Consider the following 26,183-nt stretch of genomic DNA (forward strand, 5'->3'; position numbering starts at 1 on the left):
TCTACCAAGAGCTATGACAATGAAGTACATGACAAGTTTAGAAATACACACGCTACCTACAAATTATTTGAAATACAACAAATTTGTACAAAAGTAGCATTAAAAAAATGTTTAATTCAGTTTCATGAAAATAAAACAGACATGTAGAACACAATGCATTTATCATGCATGACTGACAAAGCAAAATATTGCACTTGAATCTTTACAATTAAAAAGTACACCTATTAAAAGCCGACACATTTAGTCTATCATATACTTTATACATCATGCCAAGAACGCTGAAGTGTGGCAGTGAAAGGAACAGCATGTCCGTCTGTGCCCGTCACAGCCAAGTACTTCTTACCATTTGAGTTTTGTATTGTGTAGTTCCTTTATGTGTTTCAGACATTTGGGTTAAGGCAGTAGAGTCATTTTCAGCATGTGAAAACAAAATAGATCTTCATGAAATGAGTGAATAAATAGGCAGCGCAGTCTTTACACAGTAACTGAATGGATTCTCCACCTCTTCATGGAATTTCAATGACTTGCTATCCAATAAGAGGCAGCAGGTAGTGAGACGAACCAGACATTTACCAAGTGATAATAGAAATTCTAGCATCTTGGCTCCTATCTAGAGCTTCAAGTAAGCAGTTCTAATACGCTGATGGGAGATTATTCCGCAGGAACATGGTGACATGACGCAAGAATAAAAATCAAATACATTATCAGCACCTTCGAATTCAAAACACTACATTAAACATGTAAAACAATAGGTCATGGAAAACTATTTTAGTGCCCAGGCTATTGAAATACTGCACAGATAAGCTGCATTCATTGTATAGCTCTTATTCAAGACATTCATAGTTGGATTGATATTATAGCTGGAAGGAGGCAGAAAATAAATATATTTGGCTTACTTACAGATAAAGTGTTATTGCTGAGACAGTGCCTTGCTTGGGATATACCGTATATACACACAATAAATAGCACATATTTCTAAAGCTAATTAAAAAGGCACTAAAATTGTATACAAAATACATTCAGAACTGAACCAAAATAATACAGCAAGACTGAGGCAAGAACGGGTGCTCATAAGGCCGGTTACACTATGGGACCAATTCAAAATAGTTTTTTGGGAGAAGTCTGGCGCAAAACTATTTAAACTTGCAACTTTGCAGTTTTTATGCCAGTCCCGGGAAGCATCGCCAACTTTTTGAAGAGTGAGTGGAGCGTAACCAGCAGGGCGAGTGGCTGAGTGATGTAAATTACGACAAATTTACTCCACTGACTGGCTATTTCTCAGGTGGCGCAAGGCAGCTGAAAGATGCTCAAAATTTAAGAGGCACATGGCTCTTAATGAATTTGACGTATCTTGCTCCAGTGCCGACTGAGATGCAAAACAGCAGTCTTGATGAATCAAGGCCTAGGTGCACAAAGCTCAAAGTCATGTTACAAAACTGATCTCCCCAATCATTAGGAAATGTTTGTCCATTTATATAGAGACAAGCAGTTTCAAGCACAAGGAATGAGATTTGAAAAAAATAAAATAAATTAACAGTGGGGACCTACTTTTTCCGCTTGGGTGGAGGGCCATCTCTGTGAGCTATGATTTTGATATATTACGAGAGTTTCTGCTGTCGCAATCGCATATATAAAAGAAGAAAATCATGTAGGATAAGTGATGGCACAGACAGTCTAATAACTGGTTTCTGTTTAGATCTGAAGCTCACACAACAGGGACAAAATGCTGTCAAATAAAGCAGAATAAATTAGAATAAGTCAAAAGCAAGCTAAAGGTTTTAGTGTATTTGCATTCAGAACTGTCAAAGGCTTCAGTGCTCCTGCTCACTATATGTAGGTTAGCCTACTTTGATCTCCTGGCTCCTGGGATCCTTCCAGCTGTAGTCTAAAGTTATTGTTAATAGGATCCCGAAATTTTATATTGTAGCTATCCAGAGTAATAACTGCATCTGTTTTAAAAATGGTATTTAACTGCATTTTGTCTACCTGAATTTTTAGCTGTAGTTGCTTGCGTGCAGTCAAGTGGGCGGTGCCATGTGCTGTGAGCAGTCAGCATTCCCTAAACCGTGAGGACAGTGTAATCACATGCATAGCTCCTTGACAGGCATCCTTATCAGCAGTGTGTGCCGAGCAGGATGGGGGGGGAACAACAGAGCGGTCTTGACACCACCCAGATGACTGTATATAACTCTGCAGCCGAACATCGAATTCGACACCATGATTAAGGGGTTTTGTACCCTGAAGGCGCAAGAATTATATATTTTTTTTTAAAAAAAAAACGTGCACATTCTGCCAATTTTTTTTATCCTATGTGATTAAACGATAAGTTTAACTGCTTTTCTTTGGAGCTAAAAAACACTACTACTAGGACTGCAGGTTTTTTTTTTCCCTAAATACGACAGGTTCCCTTTATAGCTTGCAAGCATTACACATGTAAATTGGTTTGCTTTGTAGCATTTACACCATAAACCTTTGTATAACTGCAGTGCACTGAAGCCCAATTCTCACTACAAGTAAAGATCACTCATTAAAATGAGGATACTTTCTATGAATCAGATTAATAAATTCATTGTCATTTTACAATCTGGAATAATACAGGCATCTCTGATCCACAAAATTGGAACAAATCTGCCCTACGATTTCTGAAGTATTATAACCTGAAGGGAAGGAGACGTTCTCCAATCAACTGTCAGTGTTCTCCATGAGAAGAGGCTTTGGCCAGTAGTGTAAAATATAAAGACATCTGTAGAAGAGTAATAGGCAGCATAAGCAAGACATTACAGCTACAATTTTCACAGATTCGGCACATGATGTACCTTCTATAGCCTCAAGTCTAAAAGTCAGTTTAACTTAGGCTGTCAAGAAGTTCATGATTTCCATGAAAGCAGATATCAGCTGAATTTCTACAAAATCAGCCACCAGTGCCCAAACAAGACATGGGTTAGGCCCTTTTACAAGAGTCCACAAAAGAAGAATGAGGGCTGAACGGCATGTCAACAAATTGGCATGACCTGCACAGATTACACCTACTGCATAATGTTTCAGACAGCTGGAGAAGCCAGAAAACAAGTCACAATCATATAGTATCTGACAATGGAGCATACAGTTCACAAAAAGAACTCCGCAGGATGGTTGGTGGAATCCATCTAAAAACCAACAGGGTACAAATAAGATACCTAATTAAAATTATGTGTTGAAGCATTGGATTTTTTACTGAATAAAAACCTAGAAAGGCTAGTAACGGCGTTGGACTTAAAACTGATGTATGCGCTGGTATAGTTAAAATGTGAAGAGGATTGAAGGCCACGTATAATCTGTGCGAGTAAGGTCCAGGCATCCAGATCTCATTAGCAGCGTACTCCTGGGACAACTCCTAAAACACTGTGGGACTCCAGGAAGGGTGCAAGTAACTTCATTTTAGTCTCTCTATGAGTCCCTGTGATAGTCCGAGTTGTAGAAGCTGATTTGTGGGGAGGTGGGCAAGGTGAGGGAAATATTTTTGCAAGTTCTCCCAGCACAGTTCTAGGAGGCTTGGGACAACCAGCCAGATTTTGAACAAAGATCCAGTCCGCTTGTTCTGCTGGATATTAACTACTCCTCCATGAATATACATACAGCCAGCCTAAAAAGAGAAAACCAACATGTCAGCAGCTTGTAAAGATAGGAATCTACCACTATACCAGAGAAACCTCAAAACTTATTTCAAAAATAAAAAACAACTGGGAAATCTATATAAAATATGGGATAAGCACTGTTTGGGGGAAAGACAAGACTGCCATTGCTTTGCGAATGGTGGGGGTCTGACGCATTATCGCTGCAGCCACTTCACAGATTGCAATAACTATTTCAGCAAATATGAGCAGATGGTGGCAGAAACTATTCTAAAGTTGGCACATCGTTCAACTAACAAGGGTTTGGTCCTTCTGATCATTTTCTAGAGTGTGTACATTTAAGAGCAGACACAGAGGACATACCGGTGTCACCGCGGCACAGTGGAAGTACGCAGGCTCAGGCATCACAGCGGGAAGTTTTGACCACTGAAAAGTCTGTAGGTTTAACTTCCAGAGATCACCCAGTATTACCTCTCCGTTGTAACCACCACATATGAAAACCTCTGAAAAAGTAAATGAAAAGAACATCCTTTTCACAACATATTTTAGCATGTCAGATATGTCAAAGGTGTTAATTGGTGGGGGTCTGATCACTAATATGAAGGGGCAGAGGCATTAAACCAAGCGCTGCTCTCCTCAGACACTGACTCCATAGAGAGTCCAACACCAAAAAAATGTTCAAATAGTAGATTAATGAACTTTGTACAATACATCAAACATACTCTGGCTAGAATAGTCATCCAGGGTAAAGAGAACCTTTCAAGATTAAAATCAATAAGTCTTTATTAGAAAAACAATCTAAAAATATAATTAAAAATCAGAGTGCCTAGTATAAGGGCCGCCACTATCATCATAACAGTGAATTATGTTTTGCTTTAGATATAAAGACTTAATAATCAAAGCAAGGGGATGCCCTTTAGACAATGTCAGGTATCTCCCCATATAAATGCATCACATTAGTCACATGCTGTCATATCATAGGTAACCCTATCCTTTGGAATATCAAAAATGAGTAGAATAATCCAAATAACTAAAAAAGGAAGGGAATCAAACTCAAAATACAGCAGTGTATACTGACACACAAATCCTGCCAAAATGGTACCAAGAATTCAGAGCTGTAAGATATATAGCATCAAAAGGCTACATAGAATACAGACAAACAATGGTTATTAAATGTAAGTCGAGGAGAAGAAAAAACTGTTTGTTATGGTTATACCTCACTTTTTGCATACTCCAGACAGGACAACCTGTCCACTAATAAGGACTTGCAGTATTCATTGGTATACAGTGAAAACCCACATATAGGAATATTAGATAAATCATAAAAGTTATACCTGTGAAGAGGATGATACAAGGAGGCAGGAGAGGTCAGGAAAGATGCATGCGGTGTCCGCATACCCGACGTGCGTTTTGCCACTAGCTTCTTCCAGTGTCAGTATACACTGCTGTATTTTGCGTATGATTCCCTTCCTTTTTTTTTATAGTTATTTTGATTATTCTACTCATTCTTGATATTCCAAAAGGACTGCATGTGACTAATGTGATGCATTTATATGGAGAGTTACCGGACATTGTCTGAAGAGTATCTCCTTGCTTTATTACATCTCTATCATTGTAACAGTGATTTTTTTGCTTGGGATATAGTGGCATCCCTTATACTAGACCCTCTGTTTTTCTAATAATCTAAAAATAATTAAAAGATTTATTGATTTTAATCTTTAATGGTTCTCTTCTTTACTCTAGACGACTATGCAGAAATGGTGCATACATTTCTGCAAATACTTAACGTGTGCACATACCCTTAGTTTTTTACTATTCGCCTCCACTCAATTTTTTTTTTTTTAACTTGCGTTTCGATGAAGGTTTTGTTTGATTATCCTAGCATGCACTAGGGATTCTAAAAACAGGATGTCATCAGAGGGCCGGGCCTGTGGTCACCGCTGCAGCTGCTTTCCCCACCTGGAAACAAAGTGTCACCAGTGACATCCATTTCGGGGGCTGGATAGTATGAGATCCCGGTGCTATATATTCCTTTAAATGCACAATAACAGGACGCTCCCTCGCCGGCTCTAAAGAGAAGCGACGAGCTGGCAAAAGAGAGCACTGTCTGTGTGCATTGAAAAGGAGAGAAAGCAGCAACAGGGAGAGCAGGGACCAACTCAGCCCCCGAAATAGAAGTCACTGCTGACACTTCGTTTTAGCGTGGGGAGCGCAGCCGACTGATGACACCCAGTTTGAGTATCCCAGCATACACAGGTTCTCAACGAAACGTCAGCAGAGTGGACAAAAAAAAACAGGGAGAGAATAAAGTGAACAGTATGGAATTTTTAACCTAATTATATTTAAAAAGTGATCAATTAAATAGATTGACATTTAGGATGAATTTCATCTTTAGTTTCAGACAACCGCTTGAAAGTTTTTTTTGTAGGGTGGAGAGGTGGGGGCAGAAAGGTAATTATAGCGTAAAAAGCTTTAAAAATAGATGTAACATTTTGGCGCAATGTGAGGCTGTGCAAAAATTGTGACTTTTGTTGTTTACGTGCCAGTTTCACCCAGCTCCGACACAGCAGGAAGAGCCAAGCCTTTACAGGGCCATGGGCAACCCCCGCTAAACAAATTCATGACGAGCTGCTGTGTTGCTATGCCACAACCTCAGTATTGAAGTATATAACAAAAATCATGATCTGCTACGAAGTTCATCCATAGATTGTAAAGATATAGGTGACGGCACCTTCCGTAGGTTCCTGACTGCCATGACAACCCATCAGCACACCATGTTCTGGGGAAAACAAATGAATGCCCCATTGGCACCTCACCACAAATGCCGCTTTCAGATCACTGCTATTAAACAGCCAGCACCTTCCTTGAGTCAAGTGGGCTCAGCTCCTGAGCCTACTCCATACACCCCCAGCTGAAATCAGACATAATAGTAGGTCCTATATCAAGTATAAAAGTTATAAAGAAAAATCACAAAAGTTCCTAAAAAACTTTTTTGTGCAAAAACCATCTGCTGTGTTTGACTGTCCACACAAAGTGGATGTGATTCATGAAAACTCATGCCCACAGAGGGTTTAAAAATGCCGTTTAACTGAGTTTTTGGTGCACTTTTTCTACAAGCTTTTATGGGACGCCTGGAAAAAACAAAAAACAAAATAACAACCCACTGCTTCAAATCTGCACCATGATCATCGCATCAAAGGGAAGATTGTCCCCACCAAAAAGTATAACACCTTAAAAAAAGAGGCAGATCAAAGGCAGCAGAAAAAAAAAAAAAGTTACGTTTCACTGATTCCAGCAATGTGTCACTTACTGGACTGCTTGGTGTAGTTTGGATACAATCCCTGTTTTGTCTGTTGTGGATGTGGCAGTGGTCAGAATGATGAACTGTGTATAACCTCACCCACACTCCATGTTGTCAGCAAGCTGCCAATTGGTGGTAGCTGGGTTACACAGATTGTCACTGTCTGACCAGGTTGCACAGAAGTCATATTAATCTCCTGCTGATAAAGCATTGATTGTATTGGAACAATACACAGCCTAGTAAGTAAGTGACACATCCCTGGAATCAGGGTCTTTTGCGCTATATGATGCTGCTCTCAGATTAAATAGCAAAAATCTGCTGACAGATTCCCTTTGGTTTTGTGCCCTTCCTAAAAAGTATGCAAATACTTCTAGATACAGGCGGCCATGAAGAATGAAGCCCCAAAACCATTAAACACACAATTCAATTTACCTATAGCCTGATTTTGGATCATTCCTTCCATCTCTATACTTTATCAGGAAAGCTCATCTGCTAGTGTTCTTTTAATAAAGGAATAGTAATATCAGACTACTTTTAGCCATCATTTTAACTTATTTCTGTCATACAAAAGTGAAATTGTTACAGTTATAATAATTTGCTTTACCGTGTTTAATTTGGACACAGCTATGACATCTTCTGGCAGCTGGAAAACCTGAAATGTTAAGTAGTCGCATATTCATTACACAAGGATTAGCAGAATTTTCATGAAAGCTCAATCAATGCTTTTAATGTGAAATTAATAATTCATCAGTGGGCAGGAAGAAACAGTCTCGGAAAAGTCAATACACAGTGTTACCCATAGTGCAGGGCTTGTATGGGACAGAGGAATCTTTGGTGTTCGAGTGCCCCATCAGTTTCTGCATTAGGACTCGTGCAGTTTATTAGTTTTGGCTGGAGGGTTCCTTCTAAGCTGTAGTATCAGAATATCACTCGTTGGAAGACTGACAAATAATCCAGCACATCAAAAACACAAAGGATTATTCAAAAAGTTGTCTCTTGAACAACTCACAGCTCCGCAGTTTCTTGTTGTTGGGTGAAGTGGCGGCACTTCTTGACCGACAGTTCTGCCCAGTTTCCTTCTGATACTAACAGTGCAGACTTCAGGACAATGATGTCACTATATTTATATATAGAGATATAAGGGCATTTGAACAAGCATGATGCTCAGGAAAGTGAAGGCCATGATTGGGAGAACTACTCTGGATGCTGGGGGTCAGGGAATTGTGATTTTGCAGAACTGATAACAGAAGCTCGGTTAGGAGCCGAAAGGGACGGGAGGGAAGTGAGCAGCTCTCTAATTCTGTATAGAAATCAATGAGCTGAATAGAGCTGACTGGGATCTTAGGAGTTAATGCCTATCCTCAAATGTAATTACTGAACATTCTCAGCCAGGATCTGGTCGTCGATCTCCTTGGAAATGAGCAGTACACTATGTAAGATAAAAGCTCTCAACGGTTGGAGAATGACAGCAAATAAAAAAAAAAATCAAGTCCGTTGCAAATTTTCATGTTAACTAAAGCAATTTAATAAAATGAAAATAAACCTTAAAAAGGTAGACTGTCAGCAAGAAATAACTGTCCCGTCATGCCAAGCATGTACAGAGTGTCTGTGCTTGGTTTGAGCAGTTCAGTGCACCTTTTCACTTACTTGTCTACCATATTTTTACCCCCTTGTCATCCTTGATTGAAAACTCTGTTCTTAAAGGCTACAAGGGAAAGATGATCGAAGGCTAAACTACTCCGTTCCTTTAACTCCTTCGCTATCAAACCAGTTTTGACCTTCATGAGCAAATTTTTCAAATAGGATACGTGTCCCTTTATTTGATAACTCTGGAATGTTTCTACATATGTAATTTAGAATGATTCAGATACTGTTTTTTTGTAACATGCTGTACTGTTAGTGGTACATTTAAGTCAATGTAATTTGCGTTCATTCATAAATAGCTAAAATTTGCTGAAGGTTTCGAAAAATTAGCAATTTTCCAACTTTCAAATTTTAATGCACTTAAATTATATTTATTAAAACTGTACAAAATAGTTACCATATATGCCTGTTACTTCGGCATGATTTTGAAACTTTTTTTTCTTAGAATGTTAAAAAGCTAAACTTTAAACAGCAATTTTTCTTTTTTTTTTTTAAACAAAAAAAATAAATAAATTTTTAGGGACCACTTCATTTTTGAAGTTATTTGAATAGGAGAAGGGCAATTTTTAAAATAGCGCCTTATGTAAGCGAGGTTCTCACAAATTAATGAAAACCGCATTTAGGATGTTTGTTAAGCCTTCAAGTTCTTCACAGGACAACAAAAAATTTAATTCTCCCACTAAAATATTGTTTAAGCTCCCAATTTTTAATTTTCAAAGTCAAATAAAGAAAGTGGACACCATAATTTGTAATGCAGTTTCTGTGCATATGTGGTCAGAAATGGCCATTTGGGCAGACAGCATAGGCTGGAAGGAAAGCCAATTAACTTTGAGTAAAGACTTTCTTGGAATAGATTGCAGAAGTCCATTCATCAGTCACTGAGAAGTCTGCAATTTAATTGATACGAAACTGGCTATTGTAGATCTGCTGCCTCCGTCACTCCAGCTATATTGCCCACCTTGCGACGTCGCCACCTGCTTGACTGTCAAGACTCCATGCTGTGTGACTTCAGGCAAAGAAGTCATTAGTTAAGCAGGAGGAGGTGGCGCTGGACATGGAATAGAGCTGGAGTGACACAGGCTTCAGACCTACAAATAGCTCTTCATCCTCATTTGCATATAAATTCCTGGCCATGTAAAAGGTATATATTGACTTGTTATTGCAAGCGCTACATATACGTATAAATAGTTTGGGGGTGTAAAATCCTGCTGACAGATTGCTTTAAAAATGTTATTTTTTTTTTGCATATTTTGAGAGCTTTAAACTTTATTTTTCTGCCAACAGAGCTGTAGGAGGGTTTGTTTTTTTGCTGGTTGAGTAAATCTTTATTTGTATCATTATGGGATACATAACATTTTTTGATGGTTTCTAGTCTTTTTTGGGAGGCAGGAAAAAAAAAAAGAAATATTGCTTTTTTTAAATTTACGGTTTTAAGTTGTTCACTTTGAGGTACAAGTGATGAAACAACTGTTTTCTTAGTGTCTGAACAAATACAGTACTACCAGATAAATAAGTTTTATATGTATTGCTAATTTTGCACACCAAAAACAAATTTATTTTTTTACAAAAAAATAAATTTGTTTATGCATTGCCATATTCTCAGAGCTACAAATTTTATATTTTTCTGCCAACAGCAGAGCGAGGGCTTGTTTATTGCTGGATAAGATGATATTTTCAGAGATACCAGTTTTTCTTTACAAGAATTCTTTGATCACATTTTATTCAAACTTTTTGTGGAGCGGTATTAAGCAAAAAATACACAGCAAAAAAAACAGTTTTTGTTTTTTGTTTTCTTTTTCTTTCAAGTGTTCACTGTACAGGTTAAAGAGAACCGGTCATCAGGATTTAACACTATAAAAAAGGTAAATGTATGGCAATAATGGCGCTATTACACTGATTAAACGGATACCTTTGGTGAAGGAATCTCATCAGGGGTTCTTTTTTAGTCATGGTTTTAAGTTTTCTTCTAATGATATCTTCTGTGCATCGTGGCGGGATTGGAGGGGTAATGTCTTCCCCTGCTTGGGCTCCTCTGCCTGCCTCGTTTTGAAATTCGGTGGCGCCACCATCACTGGGTGGGTGGCGAGTGTGCAATGCGATTCCACGTCTGGTCTTTGGAACTTCAATAACATGACGCTGGAGGCGGCGCATGCGCAGATCGAGATCTCGGCTCACTGATGACTTTCATGAGCCAAGATCTTGATCTGTGCATGCTCCACCTCCAAAAGTATCAGTTTAATCAGTGTAATAGTGCCATTATGGCCAAACCTTTACTTATAGTGTCAAAAGATTTAAAAGAGAACCTGTCAGCAGGATTTAACCGTTTTATAGTTAGGGTCTTGTGAACACTACAATCTTTTTAAATGGCAAAGCATTTATTTTGTACACACACACTTGAACAAGCAAAAGTCTGATCACTGATCTAATGCTCAAACTCATGTACTGAATTATATTGAATTAGACTTGTCAATGTTACGGTGATAGGACGCAAGATAGAACCTGTTTCTTGCCCAACAGGCCACCGTACCTAGCAGACCTGGATGTCATTAATTGCCATTTCACCCATTGGCACCCCACAAATGTGGCACAAGTGTGCCGATGGTGTTGAAGACAAACCCTACATTAACCATCTAACCGACACTGACCCTGTTAGCACAAGAGCTCGGCTGTCAGTAACGTCGAGCTTCCCCATTGAACACACCAGGCACAGCTAATGTGCCTTTCCAATCACTAGGACAAACATATATCCATTTGCGTGAAAACCGCCCCAAATATGACGTACTTTACGTTAGAAAGGGGTTAAGGAAGGTAGCCATAAGTAAGCGGTATTAGAAGCATTAAACCGATGATCATCTGTAAATATCTTAGTCCATTACAGTTGAACACACTGTAGATTGACAGTCTTGTAGGAATAATGGAGGCTACATTTTATTTCCTTCTACTGTTTTATATTCAGCTGATCAAGAGCCAAGTAGGTGGGACTCAACAATGCTTGTGTCCTACTGTAACCAATATAGTAATCATGGCACTTCTGTGGATAGTGCCCAAGTAGGATCCTATTCCATACCATCTTGGAGAAAATTTAGCACTTAAGTAAATGCTGATGTGTCTTTTGCAGACATTTAATAGACGGAGGCTTCTGCTGCAGCCGTTTATTAGTTTTAGAAGTTAAGTTATTGCGAGATGTTGTACTTACCTAGATTTTCATGTGGCTTGGTTGGAATTTCCTCCCAAGTGTTGGTTTCAAAGTTATAAGCATGAATCTTGATAATTGGTTGATGTAGAAAGAGAAAAACAAGACAAAGCCAAATCAGTACTCTCATTGTGTTACATCTACTATAAAAAAAAAGGTGTGTGTGTGTAAAGATTCATGTTTCTATATTTTTAAAATATCAAAGTTCCTCTATTACAGAGGAATAAATAGGCCAATAACTCCACAGTGTCCTGTTAGCTGCATTGGTGTGACAAGTTTCCAATGTCACTGGCGAAGACAACAAATCAGGCTTTAGTCACACAGACATATTCCACCCACATAAGAGGAACGTTTAGTGTTAAAAATCAGTCCTGAGTTTTTGGAACAACAGAAAGGAAACACATTTGCAATATATAACTGCTGGAACAAAGCCTTGAAAAGTACCCCTCATTCCTTTCTACAAATCACTGTAAAAATAAATTACCTTGTCTAAAGAATATGCTGTCCATGATGTGCCACCTCCTAATACATAGATCCGATGGTTATCATGTGCTATTTCATGCCTGTACCTGCAGTAAAACAATGAAAAAGTGAAATACTAAATTATAAGAAAAAAACATCACAGTAGGTGAGAAAAGTAAACAAATTGTCTCCTTGTATCTGGGGAAGTTTTGAGAATATAGGTGGTAACTTCTTCCTGATACATATTTGTTGTTAAAGAAGGATTTAGGAAGAGAGACAAAGCTTGCAACTTGCTAAAGCCCTAACTCCTCAAGCATTTATCAGCTAATAAATGACAAGATAAAGAGCGGCTGCTGCCAGTTGTCTCAAATCAAAGCAATATCCTGGCTGTAACTACCATATGAGACATATTTCAATCAACTGAGATAAAGAAATGGAACTTTTTACTTCGGTATCTGTAGTTTGTGTGTCTTTAATCTCCAACTTTCCTTAATCTCCTACGCATCACAGAGGATCAGAAATTACCCTCTTCCTCACTAGCCCATATCAGTCTATAAGGCCAGGTTCACAAGAGTGTATATTATGGTCTGTATACAAACCATGATGCCTGATCTGGAGCCAGGTCACCCAATCTGAGCTTACACTCATGTGTATACGACGCTGTGAGTAACGGACGGAGGACCCCTGATCAGTATAGGCATTTCAGTCGGTGAAATACGCTTGTGTTGACCCAGCCTAAGGCAGCTGTAGCAGAAAGTTGTGCAAAAAAATAAAACAAATACTTCTACTGAAGATTTTAATAAATGTGTTTTAGAAAAAAAAAAGTTTTATTACATATGTAAAGGAGGGGCTTCGATGCATCCATAGCGTGGCCAAGGGCTCGGTGCACTTTTCCACCCTCTCAATTACAATTCTCCACTCTCACCCCATGACAATTGGCAGCGCTCTCTTTGGAGCGCTGTTCTGATCTTAAATCCCCAGCCCTGCACATACTGACAATGGAGGTCAATGGAGCACCTGTAGCTGGATGTCTGGCTCATACCCCAATTTCGTCCAAACGCCCATCAATGGTTTTGCTTGGTATGTGATGTCTAATTTCTCTCGCAGCACAGAATGGATGACTAATGGACCATTCTTAGAATCTGACGAGACCATGTGGGCAATGCCAACAAGAGGCTTTCACGAGGGAGTGTCATACCAGTCCTACAACCGGGATCATCATATGAAGTGCCATAATGTACAGTAGCCTCTAGTATTCATTCTAGGTACACCAACAGCACATACCACATACTCAACACTGAATAAAGCAAGATGTTTTGAAAACTATTTGCATTTTTTCATCATTTGCATATCATTAACATGTCTATCGATCCAGTGATTTCCATAATTCTATGATGAGAATTCTATGATGAGTGTAGTTTAGATGCCAATATGAATGAAATTAGGAATGATTTACCTTTCTTCTGGCAAGTCACAAGGTGGGTTGTTTGGCTTAAGCTGCACCCATTCTCTGGTGGAGAGGTCCAGTCGATGTAGGTCTGTGCTGTAAATATACCCAGTTGTTCCTCCAAATACATATAGGAAGCCATTTATAATTGCCATTGCCTGAATTAAATAAAACATGCAAAAATAAAAATCAAATTAAAAATCAAGTGCTCTAAATTTACAACATTTACATTAGTGCCATTTCCTTAATTAAGTACAATAAAATGAAAAATCACCAATAGTACTGTCACTTTGCTGTACATAAATCTCAGACCATGGAGACTTTGCAGTCTAATTCTGCCCATTTTCTGGTGTAAATGCATTGGGGAAAAAAAAACACAAAAAAAAAACACTGCATAGGATAAGCACTACAAATACAGTTAGGCTGCAGTAGATGTATGGTGAATGTGTTAGCAAAACAGTAATAAAGGAGATGAGCGTGATCTCAAATAAATGTTAGAAAGCAGAACTACTATCCTGAAGAAGTAAAACTTGCTCCCGTTTTCCCTTTTTTTTCTAAAAGTGAGAAGACCAACATGAGTGGTGGAGAGAGCTAGGTATCATTTATCTATAAAGATATCTAAATGAAAATAGATAAAAATGTACAAAATATAAAGGGGGAACTTCTCTTTGTGGAGAGTGCCAAGCCAAGACGTGTAGGCCATGCAATGCTCCTCTGACATTAAATACGCAAATATTCTCTTCAAAGAGAAGAGGACAAGAACTGTATTGTCACCTATTGGATGTAGCAATCCTAAAAGTAAATTTCCATGTTTTAACGAGCCTTGTGATATGACTTCGAATAAGAAGCCAAACCAAACGCTCCATTTGCAGACAAGTGTTTCGGGGTGTTTGCCCCTGATTAGTGCAAAGCAAGAGACCTAATTTGGTTAGCCAATAGACTATAGAACCTCTTTCGGAGGCCAATCACTAGTGATGAGCGAGCATGCTCGCCACTGCTCGGTACTCGCCCGAGCATCTCAGTACTCGAGATGCTCGGGCGAGCATGCTCGCCACTGCTCGGTACTCGCCCGAGCATCTCAGTACTCGAGATGCTCGGAGCTCGCCGAGTACTTGCGCAATGCTCGGGTCCCCGTCCTGCATGTCTGGCACTATTTAGAGCACCAATCATGCAGGGATTGTCTGCAACTCACTGTAATGCCACAGCCATGGTGGTTGTGGCATTACAGTGATTGCCCAAATCGATGGGAACATGAAAAGCCGGTAATTCAGCAGCGGCATATATCGGTACCCGACAATTTAGAACAGAAAGAATAGAGAATCACACATAGATTAGATAGATAGAAACATCTCAGTCACATATATAATAAGTACAGTGATAGTGTTGGTTACTGTACTTGTCATTTACTGTTAAAGGATTTATTTAAAAAAAAATAGTGTTTTCATGCACCGTCTCTTTAAAAAAGCCGGCCGGCAATTCAGCATCTGTACCCGACAATTTAGAACAGAAAGAATAGAGCATCACACATAGATTAGATATATAGAGTAAGTAGAGTTTAATTTAGAACATTAAAGAATTGTGTGTTTATTTCAATTAAAGGATTTCATTCTGGGTGTTTGTGTTTTGTTTTTTTTTTAACTTTAACTATGGGGTTAGTAATGGGGGTGTCTTATAGACACCTCTCCATTACTAACCTGGGTTGATGTCAGCCGGCATTATAAGCTGACATCAACCCAACCCTATTACCCCACTGCTACCGCTACAGGGCAGTGGGAAGAGCGAGGCTAAGTGCCAGAATTGGAGCATCCTATGGATGCGCCATTTCTGGGGCGGCTGACGGCTGGTGTTTCTAGCCTGGGAGGGGGCCAATATTCATGGCACCCTTCCTGGGCTATTAATATCAGCCCCCAGCTATCTGCCTAGCCTTTGCTAGCTATTAAAATAGGGGGGACCTCACGTAATTTTTTTATTTGGGGTCCCCCATTTTAATAGCTAGTAAAGGCTAGGTATTCAGCTGAGGGCTGATATTAGTAGCCTGGGAAGCTCCGTGGGTATTAACCCCCTCCCAGGCTTCAAACATCTGCCCCAGCCGTCTGCTTAACCTCCGCTAGAGACTAAAATTACGGGGAACCCCACGACTTTTTTTTTTTTTTTTTTTTTTTTTTAATAAAGCCTTTATTTTAACACTAAATGACAAGTACAGTAACCAACACTATCACTGTACTTATTATATATGTGACTGACAGGTTTCTATCTATCTAATCTGTGTGTGATGCTCTATTCTTTCTGTTCTAACTTGTCGGGTACCGGTGAATGCCACTGATGAATTGCCGGCCGGCTTTTTTAAAGAGACTGGTGCATGAAAATCGGAGAGCACTAGTGTGTTCCAAGTGCCCTGCTAGGTTTTTCATGCACCCTCCTATATACCCTGCCTGCCTGTCTGCCTATATATTCCGCTTGCCTGATGTTTAATTGAGCACTGTTCCCATCGATTTGGGCAATTTTTGACCTTCTGCAGACCGCCGGGGGGGGGGGGGGGACCGTCATAAAAATGCTCGAGTTTCCCATAGACTTACATTGGGCTCGTTACGTGGGTCGAGCACCTGAGTATTCCAATGTGCTCGACCAGAGCTTCGAGCACCCGAGCATTTTAGTGCTCGCTCATCACTACCAATCACCTATCCATATCAGATCTCCTGCTTTGCACTGATGAGGGGAAAACACACTTGTCTGCAAATGGAGGGTCTGGTTTTGCTTCTTATGCCAAGTCATGTGGCAAGGCTTGCTAAAAAGTATAATATTGACATTTAGGGTTGCTACATCAAATAGATGGCGCCAGACAAAGTCCTCATCCTCAGTAAAAAGGGTATTTGCAAACAAAGCAAAGAAATGGCTGTAACAAATCCACACACTAGAAAAGTGAAACAAACCTGGCCATAAATGCGGTTGGGTTTCTTTCCGTCACAGGTTAGCTTTTCCCATCTCTTATACTTCACATTACAAACATGGACGTCATTACCATTGCTTTCACCAAATGGGATGCCAGTGCCTCCAAACACTAGTAGATTGTAGCCATGTAAAACCACTACAATGTGAAAAAAGACATCAGACTACTGTTCATAAAACTAAACATCTAGCTTAAATACCTTGCCGGATAGCATTTCATCTATTGAAAATACAGATTAGCCATTTTAGATATTTATCGTATATCCACAGGATATGTCCCAATTGTCTTATAAGAAGGGTGATGGTCCCAGAGGTGGGATCTGCATCTGAGTATGCTTGCACAACTATCTCTGCATTCCATGTGCCCCATTTCTGACTTAGAGGCTATTCTATGGATATGCCATAAATGTCTGAGAAGCTTGATGTATTATTGCAATTTTTTTCTTCTTCTACTTACAGATACTGTGCAGGAGAATCCTAGTAGATTTTAATTCACGGTGCGTCTATGAAGTCTTTTTCAAAAGAAGCCATTTGTACTGCAGACCAATCCTTCTCTAATCTCTTAAAATGGGTTGGCTGCTTTATCCTTTTAGCAATGTTTTGGGGACTTCATTTTGTGGTTTTTCTAGATCTAGATTACAAAATCTCCTCCTTTGAGCAGTTTTCCTCACGGACTACACAACTACCAGTCTACAAAATGGCTGCTGATGGACAGGACTGGTCCCATGCTCCTCCATCTGTCTTACAATTTAAAAGCACTGCCCATGAAAGAGTGGACTGACAGATCTGTAGAGCTGTGCAGTCTATGTGAAAAGCTACACAGGAAGAGAACTAGTAATAAATACTTATATATGAGCACGTGCCATAAGATTATGTCCCGAACATATTTAGCAAAATAAAACAATCACCGTTAAGGGGGATCTCAAATTTATCACCATCTGCTATATTACAGAGAAGGCACAGTTTCTACATGTATGCTAGCTCACACTACACTTGCCACCCCTCCATTGTTAATATGTTGGGGGTCACACTCTTCACACAGCAGAGACTGACTGACTCTGTGCCAACGTTCCTATAATAACATGACTGTCACATGAATTGCCTTCTAAGACACACAAACACCACGTGAAACACCTGCTTGTGTAAGACACTCAAGTTATTCAGCCATTGGTATGTATGTAAGCAGGAGAAAGCAAAAGGTCGGCAGGAATTCCAGTGTCCCATGGCCTCCTCTAGCCCAGTGTTATACTAAGATCACCACCATAGGCCCTATGTCAAGTTCATTATAGTAAATCATTAAAGGTTCAATTATGATGTATATAACAAATGGAAAATGAGGCTTTATTCTGGCCATAGAAGTTTCACTTCCCTTTGAGGTCCTATGAGCTGATTAAAGGAATTTAATGGACCAAATGGGTGAACCAATGGCAAGATTACAAATTGAGATGGAAACCAGTTTCAGCCTGGTATAAATATAGGGGTAAAGAGCTATATGACCTATTCAGGCTGTGCATAAAAAAATAATAATAATAATAATCACAGTTGATGTAGAAATTTTAATATTTTTTTGTATGCATCGTCAGAAAAGGACTCCTTGTTTAATTCAAGTTTTATTTTAAAACGCCTCTAAAGTAAAGCGGAAAAAAGAAAAAAAAAAAAAAGTTTAGGTCACCAATATCAGATCAGTGGAAGTCTGGCACCCCACAGCACCATTCATTGTATAGGAATTGTTGCCAAGAACTGCAGATCAGCTCCTATTCAATTGAAAATAGGCAAATCAGATGGGTGATAAGACACCATTTGAAATACTAGTATTCTCTAGTGCTAGATACAGATTCAGAGTGTTCCTTTTATCAGTTTACACATTTTCCTTCCTTAACCTATAAGGCTGATTCAGAACAGGCATTTAGAACAGTTTTCTGGGGTAAAACACCTTGATGAGTTGCAAAATTTTTAAGCAAATCAGGAGCTGCACAAAAATTTTGCCACATTAAGTGTTTTCATGCCAGTCCCAGCCGGCTTTGCCAAAATGGGCTAACCATGGGCAGGATGGGGAATGCTTAAGACCACCCTCCATCTAAGTGGGGTAAATTTTGCCAGTCATGTACTCCAGTCATTGACTGAAGTACATTGCTTGTGGAAGTGCATGATAAGAGATATACTTACAAGCTGCTGTCTTTTTCGGTTCTCAAACTGGGCATATTTCTAGGGGCAGGGAACTTACATTGTGATCACTCCAGCAATGAAATTTATATAAAAATGGTGCATCAATGAATAAATGATCGGCCTGCTGGAGTCAAACGCACTTAAGATTGGCGTGCACAACACAAGTCTCACTAAATGGGCCCCATAATGTTTGACAAAAAAAGGATTGGATTCCTCTCCATAGGATTTAAAACATTTTTTGAACAAAGGGCTAGATCACCTGCAGAATGTAACCCACGGGAGGCCACCAAAGCCACTGAATTAAAGTGGGGTCTGGGGGCCTCTGCCAAGGTTTCCGTCAATTTGGCAGGTAATAGAATGCTACATGCCATTTTCCATGTCAAAATATAACTGAATCTGTGAAAAAGGCTCTAATGCAGGTGTAAAGAGCCTAGTTCAGAAAACAATGATGTAGGTTTCTAAATAAATCTGTGTGTTCTCACTTACTGGTTCACAGCATCTTAAAGACCACACAAATGCTTGAGTGTGATTATAGAGAAGACTGTCACGTCAATACTCACATGACATGGATGCAAGTTCCCTTGGCATGTACCCATCTGTCCCCATTTGATGCCATGTTCCTGTAGCAAAATGATATCGCCAGAGCTCTCTAAAGAGAGGGTAATCTTCATTTTCTGGGCCTCCGGATTCATCATAGTCAGGATTGTATCCACCAAATACATATAAATTAGTATTATCAGCTACACATCGGTGTCCACTTCTAGCAGGCGGTGACCTGCGACCTGTAAAACAGAGGTACCAAAATAAGGTCACAAACAAGGAGAAAGCATGAAAGAAGAAGACAGACAAACTAGGAGACACCATACCCATAAATAGAAGCCAAAAGTGTGCTATGCTCAATTGGTAGTGACAATATTGCATAGCAAAATAAAGGTGAGTACTTGTGTATGCGCGAGTCGCAAAACAAAAAGCATGAGACAACTACCTGTCCTTAAGGTATCTGCTGCATCCACCAGTGTAGATGGGGGCTGATAATGGATCTTTTATTAGAAATAAAGCCATAATTAAGACAAAGTGTTTATTGATTTAAATGTAAGGTTTTCTGTTCTTAGACTATGCATTAGGCCTCACACTTTCATATTTTACATCAGTATTTAGGATCCATTACTGGGTTTGGTTCACAAACACAAAACACACATAATGGAAACGTCTCATGTTTTATTCATCAAACTCCAATTTTGGATAAAAAATAATAATTAAATACTGAAGTACGCACGGAAATGTGTGTGTAAGTAATCATGAGCAAATACTGTCCCACTATAACCCCTCCAATAGGCAGGTATAAACCAGGGATTATATAAACACTATACAGTGAAGGAAAGAAGTATTTGATCCCTTGCTGTTTTTGTAAGCTTGCCCACTGACAAAGACATGAACAGTCTATAATTTTAAGGGTAGGTTAATTTTAACATTGAGAGATAGAATATCCAAAAAAAATCAAGAAAATCACATTGTATAAATTAGATAAATTTATTTGCATTTTGCAGTGAGAAGTAAGTATTTGATCCCCTACAAACCATTATGAGTTCTGGCTCCTACAGACCAGTTAGACGCTCCTAATCAACTCATTACCTGCATTACATAGTCACCTGTATAAAAGACTCCTGTCCACAGACTCAATTAATCACTCAGACTCTAACCTCGACAGCATGGGCAAGACCAAAGAGCTTTCTAAGGATGTCAGGGACAAGATCATAGACCTGCACAAAGCTGGAATGGGCTACAAAACCATAAGTAAGACGCTGGGTGAGAAGGAGACAACTGTTGGTGCAATAGTAAGAAAATGGAAGAAATATAAAATGACTGTCAAATCGACATTGATCTGGGGCACCATGCAAAATCTCACCTTGTGGGGTATCCTTGATCATGAGGAAGGTGAGAGATCAGCCTAAAACTACATAGGGAGAACATGTTAATGATCTCAAGGGAGCTGGGACCACAGTCACCAAGAAAATCATTGGTAACACATTACGCCTTAAAAGGTTTAAAATCCTGCAGTGCCCGCAAGGTCCCCCTGCTAAAGAAGGCACATGTGCAGGCCCGTCTGAAGTTTACCAATGAACACCTGGATGATTATGTGAGTTATTGGGAGAAGGTGCTTTGGTCAGATGAGGCAAAAATTGAGCTCTTTGAAGGAAGAGAAATGCTGCCTATGACCCAAAGAACACCATCCCCACTGTCAAGCATGGAGGTGGAAATATTATGTTTTGGGGGAGATTCTCAGCTAAGGGCACAGGACTACTTCACCACATCAATGTGAGAATGGATCGAGCCATGTACCGTAAAAATCCTGAGTGACAACCTCCTTCCCTCCGCCAGGACATTAAAAATGGGTCGTGGCTGGGTCTTCCGGCAAGACAATGACCCAAAATATACAACCAAGGCAACAAAGGAGTAGCTCAAAAAGAAGCACAGTAAGGTCATGGAGTGGCCTAGCCAGTCTCCAGACCTTAATCCCATAGAAAACTTATGGAGGGAGTTGAAGCTGAGTTGGCAAGCGACAGCCTCAAAATCTGAATGATTTAGAGATTATTTGGAAAGAGGAGTGGACCAAAATTCCTCCCGACATGTGCGCAAACCTCATCATCAACTACAAAAAAAACGTCTGACTGCTGTGTTTGCCAACAAGGGCTTTGCCACCAAGTTTTAAGTGTTGTTTACCAGAGGAATCAAATACTTATTTCTCACTGTATAAATTAATTTTTTTTTTTGCAATGTGATTTTCTTGATTTTTTGGGGGGATATTCTATCTCTCAATATTAAAATTAACCTACCCTTAAAATTATAGACAGTTCCTGTCTTTGTCAGTGGGCAAACTTACAAAAACAGCAAGGGATCAAATACTTATTTCCTTCACTGTATATGCTCCATATATATTTGCCCTATTAACCAAAAACAATGCGGTAATTGATAGGCTGCTGTATATACATGACAGACAGCCATCAGTAACAGGAGGTGTGTTCCCACCTTGAAAACACCCAATTTATAACCAAGAGACTGTAATTTTCAATCAACACTAATCAGACACCGCAATATTGTTTTATGCAGTTTGAGCTAATAAAAAAAAACACACACACCTCTCTATGACATGCTGCTCTTACATAGGGCAGCTTTGTCATATGGCAGATCTGCTATCTTCTCATTTTACAATGAATAGTGACTTCCATTTACTTGACTACCTAATCAAATTGTGATCAAACAGGAAGGACAAGTAGACAAGAAAACCTAGAAAAATGCGTATTGTAAGATGGTGTGCACACACTGCGTTTTGTCCACAGCGTTTTTGCTGCCAAGAGATGCAGAAATGTGCGCACATACCCTAAGAGGCACTTCCAGGTTTTTTTCTTTTAATAACTGCAGTTCCATGTAGTTAAGCCTTGCATTTTCTTCCCTTCAGCCTCCACCTTGATTCCTAGCCTTCATCCTGCATGTAGTTCAGCCTCCCGGTTTCTTCCCTTCAGCCTCCACCTTTATTCCTAGCTCTCATCCTGCATGTAGTTCAGCCTCCACCTTTATTCCTAGCTCTCATCCTGCATGTAGTTCAGCCTCCACCTTTATTCCTAGCTCTCATCCTGCATGTAGTTCAGCCTCCACCTTTATTCCTAGCTCTCATCCTGCATGTAGTTCAGCCTCCACCTTTATTCCTAGCTCTCATCCTGCATGTAGTTCAGCCTCCACCTTTATTCCTAGCTCTCATCCTGCATGTAGTTCAGCCTCCACCTTTATTCCTAGCTCTCTTCCTGCATGTAGTTCAGCCTCCACCTTTATTCCTAGCTCTCTTCCTGCATGTAGTTCAGCCTCCACCTTTATTCCTAGCTCTCATCCTGCATGTAGTTCAGCCTCCACCTTTATTCCTAGCTCTCATCCTGCATGTAGTTCAGCCTCCACCTTTATTCCTAGCTCTCATCCTGCATGTAGTTCAGCCTCCACCTTTATTCCTAGCTCTCATCCTGCATGTAGTTCAGCCTCCACCTTTATTCCTAGCTCTCATCCTGCATGTAGTTCAGCCTCCACCTTTATTCCTAGCTCTCATCCTGCATGTAGTTCAGCCTCCACCTTTATTCCTAGCTCTCATCCTGCATGTAGTTCAGCCTCCACCTTTATTCCTAGCTCTCATCCTGCATGTAGTTCAGCCTCCACCTTTATTCCTAGCTCTCATCCTGCATGTAGTTCAGCCTCCACCTTTATTCCTAGCTCTCATCCTGCATGTAGTTCAGGCTCCCGGTTTCTTCCCTTCAGCCTCCACCTTTATTCCTAGCTCTCATCCTGCATGTAGTTCAGCCTCCACCTTGATTCCTAGCTCTCATTCTGCGTTATATTCCTCTATGATCTGCTTTAAATCCCATGAGGCTTCCAATCAGAACGACATGACTATCAGAGCCAGTACAGTCTCTCTGGATGAGATGTAGCAATCAAGGTAAAGACTAACGGGAAGAAAACAGGAGGCGTACTAGATTCTCTTAAAGGGAACCTGTCAGGCAATTCATGCCGCCCAAACAACGGGCAGCATGAATCGTGACTTGGCTGCACGATTGCAGCCTGGTATGTTACATGTTGAAATACTACAGTATTTCAGAGAAAATACACTTTGGTATCCGCTATTTTCCCAGTTTGGATCTTCAGACTAACCCGAGCCGCTGTGGCCAGCTTCTCCCAGTTGCTAACTGACAGGTCTCTCCCTCATATACTCATAAGGAGAGACTGGTCAACCAGCTGCAGCACTGGTAACAGCAGACCGGAAGAGAAGCCGGATTAGCTTAGTCTCTGAATATCTGGCTGGGTACCATAGCCAAAATATATCAACTCGGAAATGCAAGAGTGCTTCAGAGAATACACCTGGCTGCGATTCATGCGGAAGGCTCAGTTCTGCATTTTGTATCCACACCAGTATTTGGTAAAAAAACAACAAAAAAAAAAAAAAAAACACAGCCCTGCATGTAGGAGTTCAGTCTAAACCAGGTTATGTTTGGGCAGCCGGCACCTTACCATATACTTTGTTATCCGTAAATCAGTGCTTCTCAATCTTTAGTAATATTAGTAGTGATGAAATGGTTCTCTCTAGTGCACAGGCCTTGGCTTTGACAGTCGCTGGTTTAGTAACACAATCAACCATTCCACTTACTGGAGGCAATTTGGAGACATTTACATTCTTTGGATTTATCAAGGTTAATTAATAGACCCAAACGGAGGAGATTGGAAAAAAAATCCTTTTAAAAAGGAATGAGGCGCAATGGATCACGAAACTACAGTAAATACTAGATCTCCTTTGGGTTTTAATTTTCGTAATGATCTTGTGTACATTTATTGAAATGTCAAACTAGGTAATATTTGTACAGGTTTATATATATTTCCGATATTAAATCATCTTGATCCTTTGCACACGTTGTATGCAATTAATCAATTGTATGGGGGAGTGTTCTATGGTTTTAGAAATGTTGAGATAATCGTTACATGCTACCTAGTATATGAAGACCGTTACAAAATGAGTCACCATCTTAATACCATCTTGTCCTGACAATCTTTTTAACGCAAACTTAATAAAGTAAGGAATTCTTTTAACAGAGACGCCAGTCTTTTTACTTCAAATTGGATTCTTATGCGCCATAATACTGGCATCATACACCGTTGCTTATTAACTAAGATTTAGAGGACCATCTGAGTGGGAAGGTATGAGGGGATGATGAAAATATATATATATTTTCTGTTTTAAAATTTGCAGCTAATTTTTAAAACTTTTTTTTGAAAATTTGGATAAACTTTATTCTGTGGGTTAGTGGAATTATATCAGTGTATTTACTGTACAAATTTAATAAAGCACTTGAAAAAAAATAAATGTGGGTAACCATGTTTAAAAAAAAAAAAAAAAAAAAAAAACCAAAAACCCCCAGAAAGTTTCCATCTAGCTCCATTGATAGATCAGGCGCCAGATGTCGTCAGAGCCCTGGCGCATGTGCACTGCAGTGCTTCACAGTCAGGGCAGAGAGCAGTACGCCTGCGCAGGAGCGCGATGTCGGGGACACTGTGGATGACATGAGATACGTCATCCACACGAAGCACAGAATGAGGACGGCATTGAAAGAAGAAGGGAGGCGCCGGACCAAGGCCAGCGACAACCATCAGACCCAACTGCCCTGTAGACGAGTACAATAAAAGGAGTTTTTCTTTTGTTGCAGGCTGGATCGGGGGCATATATGCAGCATATTAGTATGCTGTATATGAGTGCTGAAAGGTACTGGCCTTATCCCATATGGGACAAACCTGTTGACAGGTTCCCTTTAAGATATTCCGAGATTATTTTACATTTTCTATCAATGGAGTTAGATGAAAACTCATTTACATCAGATTTTTTTTGTTTAAAGAGATACAGATATATATATCTATATATCAGACCTTGAGGCCACTGTTTTTCTCTTGTTGCCATAGCAAACCATTAGAACCCAGAAATGTTGCAGGTGGCAATGCACTGACAGCTGGAGCTCTTTTTCCCGCTGTGAAACTCCTCAGATCATCTTCGGAGCTAGACGTCTGGGATCGGAGCTAGTTTTGGTCCCAGCAACTACAGTGGGAGACTAGCTGCATTAAAGAGGTTGTTCACCTATTATAAGATCATGCCCCAAATGTATTTAAATGGCGAAAATACTTTTTTTTGTAAATACCTTCTGTTGTGAGTCTTGGCTGTGAGCAGAGCTATCGCTTGTCGCTCACAGGCATCTCGTGACCCCGGCTGCAGCCAGCGTTGACATCCGCTGATGTCACGTCAAGTTGCGGCTGCAGCAAGGCGTGACCCAGTGACGCGCTCCACCCTGATTGATGGGCTGTGGGCGGGGTTTCCCCATGAGTCACAGCCCAGCATCCACAGCGCGCTTTCCCTCTCCTCATTCATTGGGAGTAGGGCACGGTGAATGCTGGGCTGTGACTCGCGGTGAAACCCCGCCCACCAATCAGGGAGGAGCGCGTCACTGAGTCACACCTGGCTACAGCCAGAACTGGACAAAACATCAGTGGATGTCTTAGCCGGCTGCAGCCGGGGGTAACATGATGCCTGGTGAGCGGTCAGCAATAGCGCAGCTTACAGGCAAGACTCACAACGGAAGGTATTTATAAAAAAAAAAAATATTTCCACAATTTAAATACATTGGGGCATTATCTATAGTAATGGACAACCTCTTTAAGAGGAGGCTTCTGCTACAGAAAAAAAAAAAAAAGATGGAAAAATCTGTGGCTGCACCATCCTTTTGAGACATATGTACACGATGCAATTAAACCTGCATCAAAATGTACATGGAAATCAATTAGCAGAAAGGGATTAAATACAATGATTTTTATTCAATTAAATTTTCTTTTTTTTTTTTT

The 26,183-nt window shown here is 40.0% G+C and overlaps 1 protein-coding gene across 2 annotated transcripts in view; it reads right to left on the reverse strand.

The window, feature by feature from the left end:
• Positions 1-94: 94 nt before the first annotated feature.
• The window catches only part of KLHDC10 (kelch domain containing 10), a 74,276-nt gene continuing 48,187 nt past the window's right edge, over positions 95-26,183 (reverse strand). For both annotated transcript variants that reach the window (XM_073652504.1, XM_073652505.1), the window contains 8 exons: positions 19,331-19,552; positions 16,589-16,743; positions 13,668-13,816; positions 12,234-12,318; positions 11,753-11,819; positions 7,517-7,564; positions 3,975-4,114; positions 95-3,622 (listed from right to left, as the gene is read on the reverse strand). In XM_073652504.1, coding sequence (XP_073508605.1) covers positions 3,413-3,622; positions 3,975-4,114; positions 7,517-7,564; positions 11,753-11,819; positions 12,234-12,318; positions 13,668-13,816; positions 16,589-16,743; positions 19,331-19,552 — 1,076 coding nt within the window. In that variant the 3' untranslated portion in view covers positions 95-3,412. The remainder of the gene's footprint in view (positions 3,623-3,974; positions 4,115-7,516; positions 7,565-11,752; positions 11,820-12,233; positions 12,319-13,667; positions 13,817-16,588; positions 16,744-19,330; positions 19,553-26,183) is intronic.

The sequence above is a fragment of the Phyllobates terribilis genome, unplaced genomic scaffold, assembly GCF_046119375.1.
Source record: "Phyllobates terribilis strain yellow unplaced genomic scaffold, ASM4611937v1 Scaffold_11__3_contigs__length_659146591, whole genome shotgun sequence".
Classification (NCBI taxonomy): Eukaryota; Metazoa; Chordata; class Amphibia; order Anura; family Dendrobatidae; genus Phyllobates; species Phyllobates terribilis.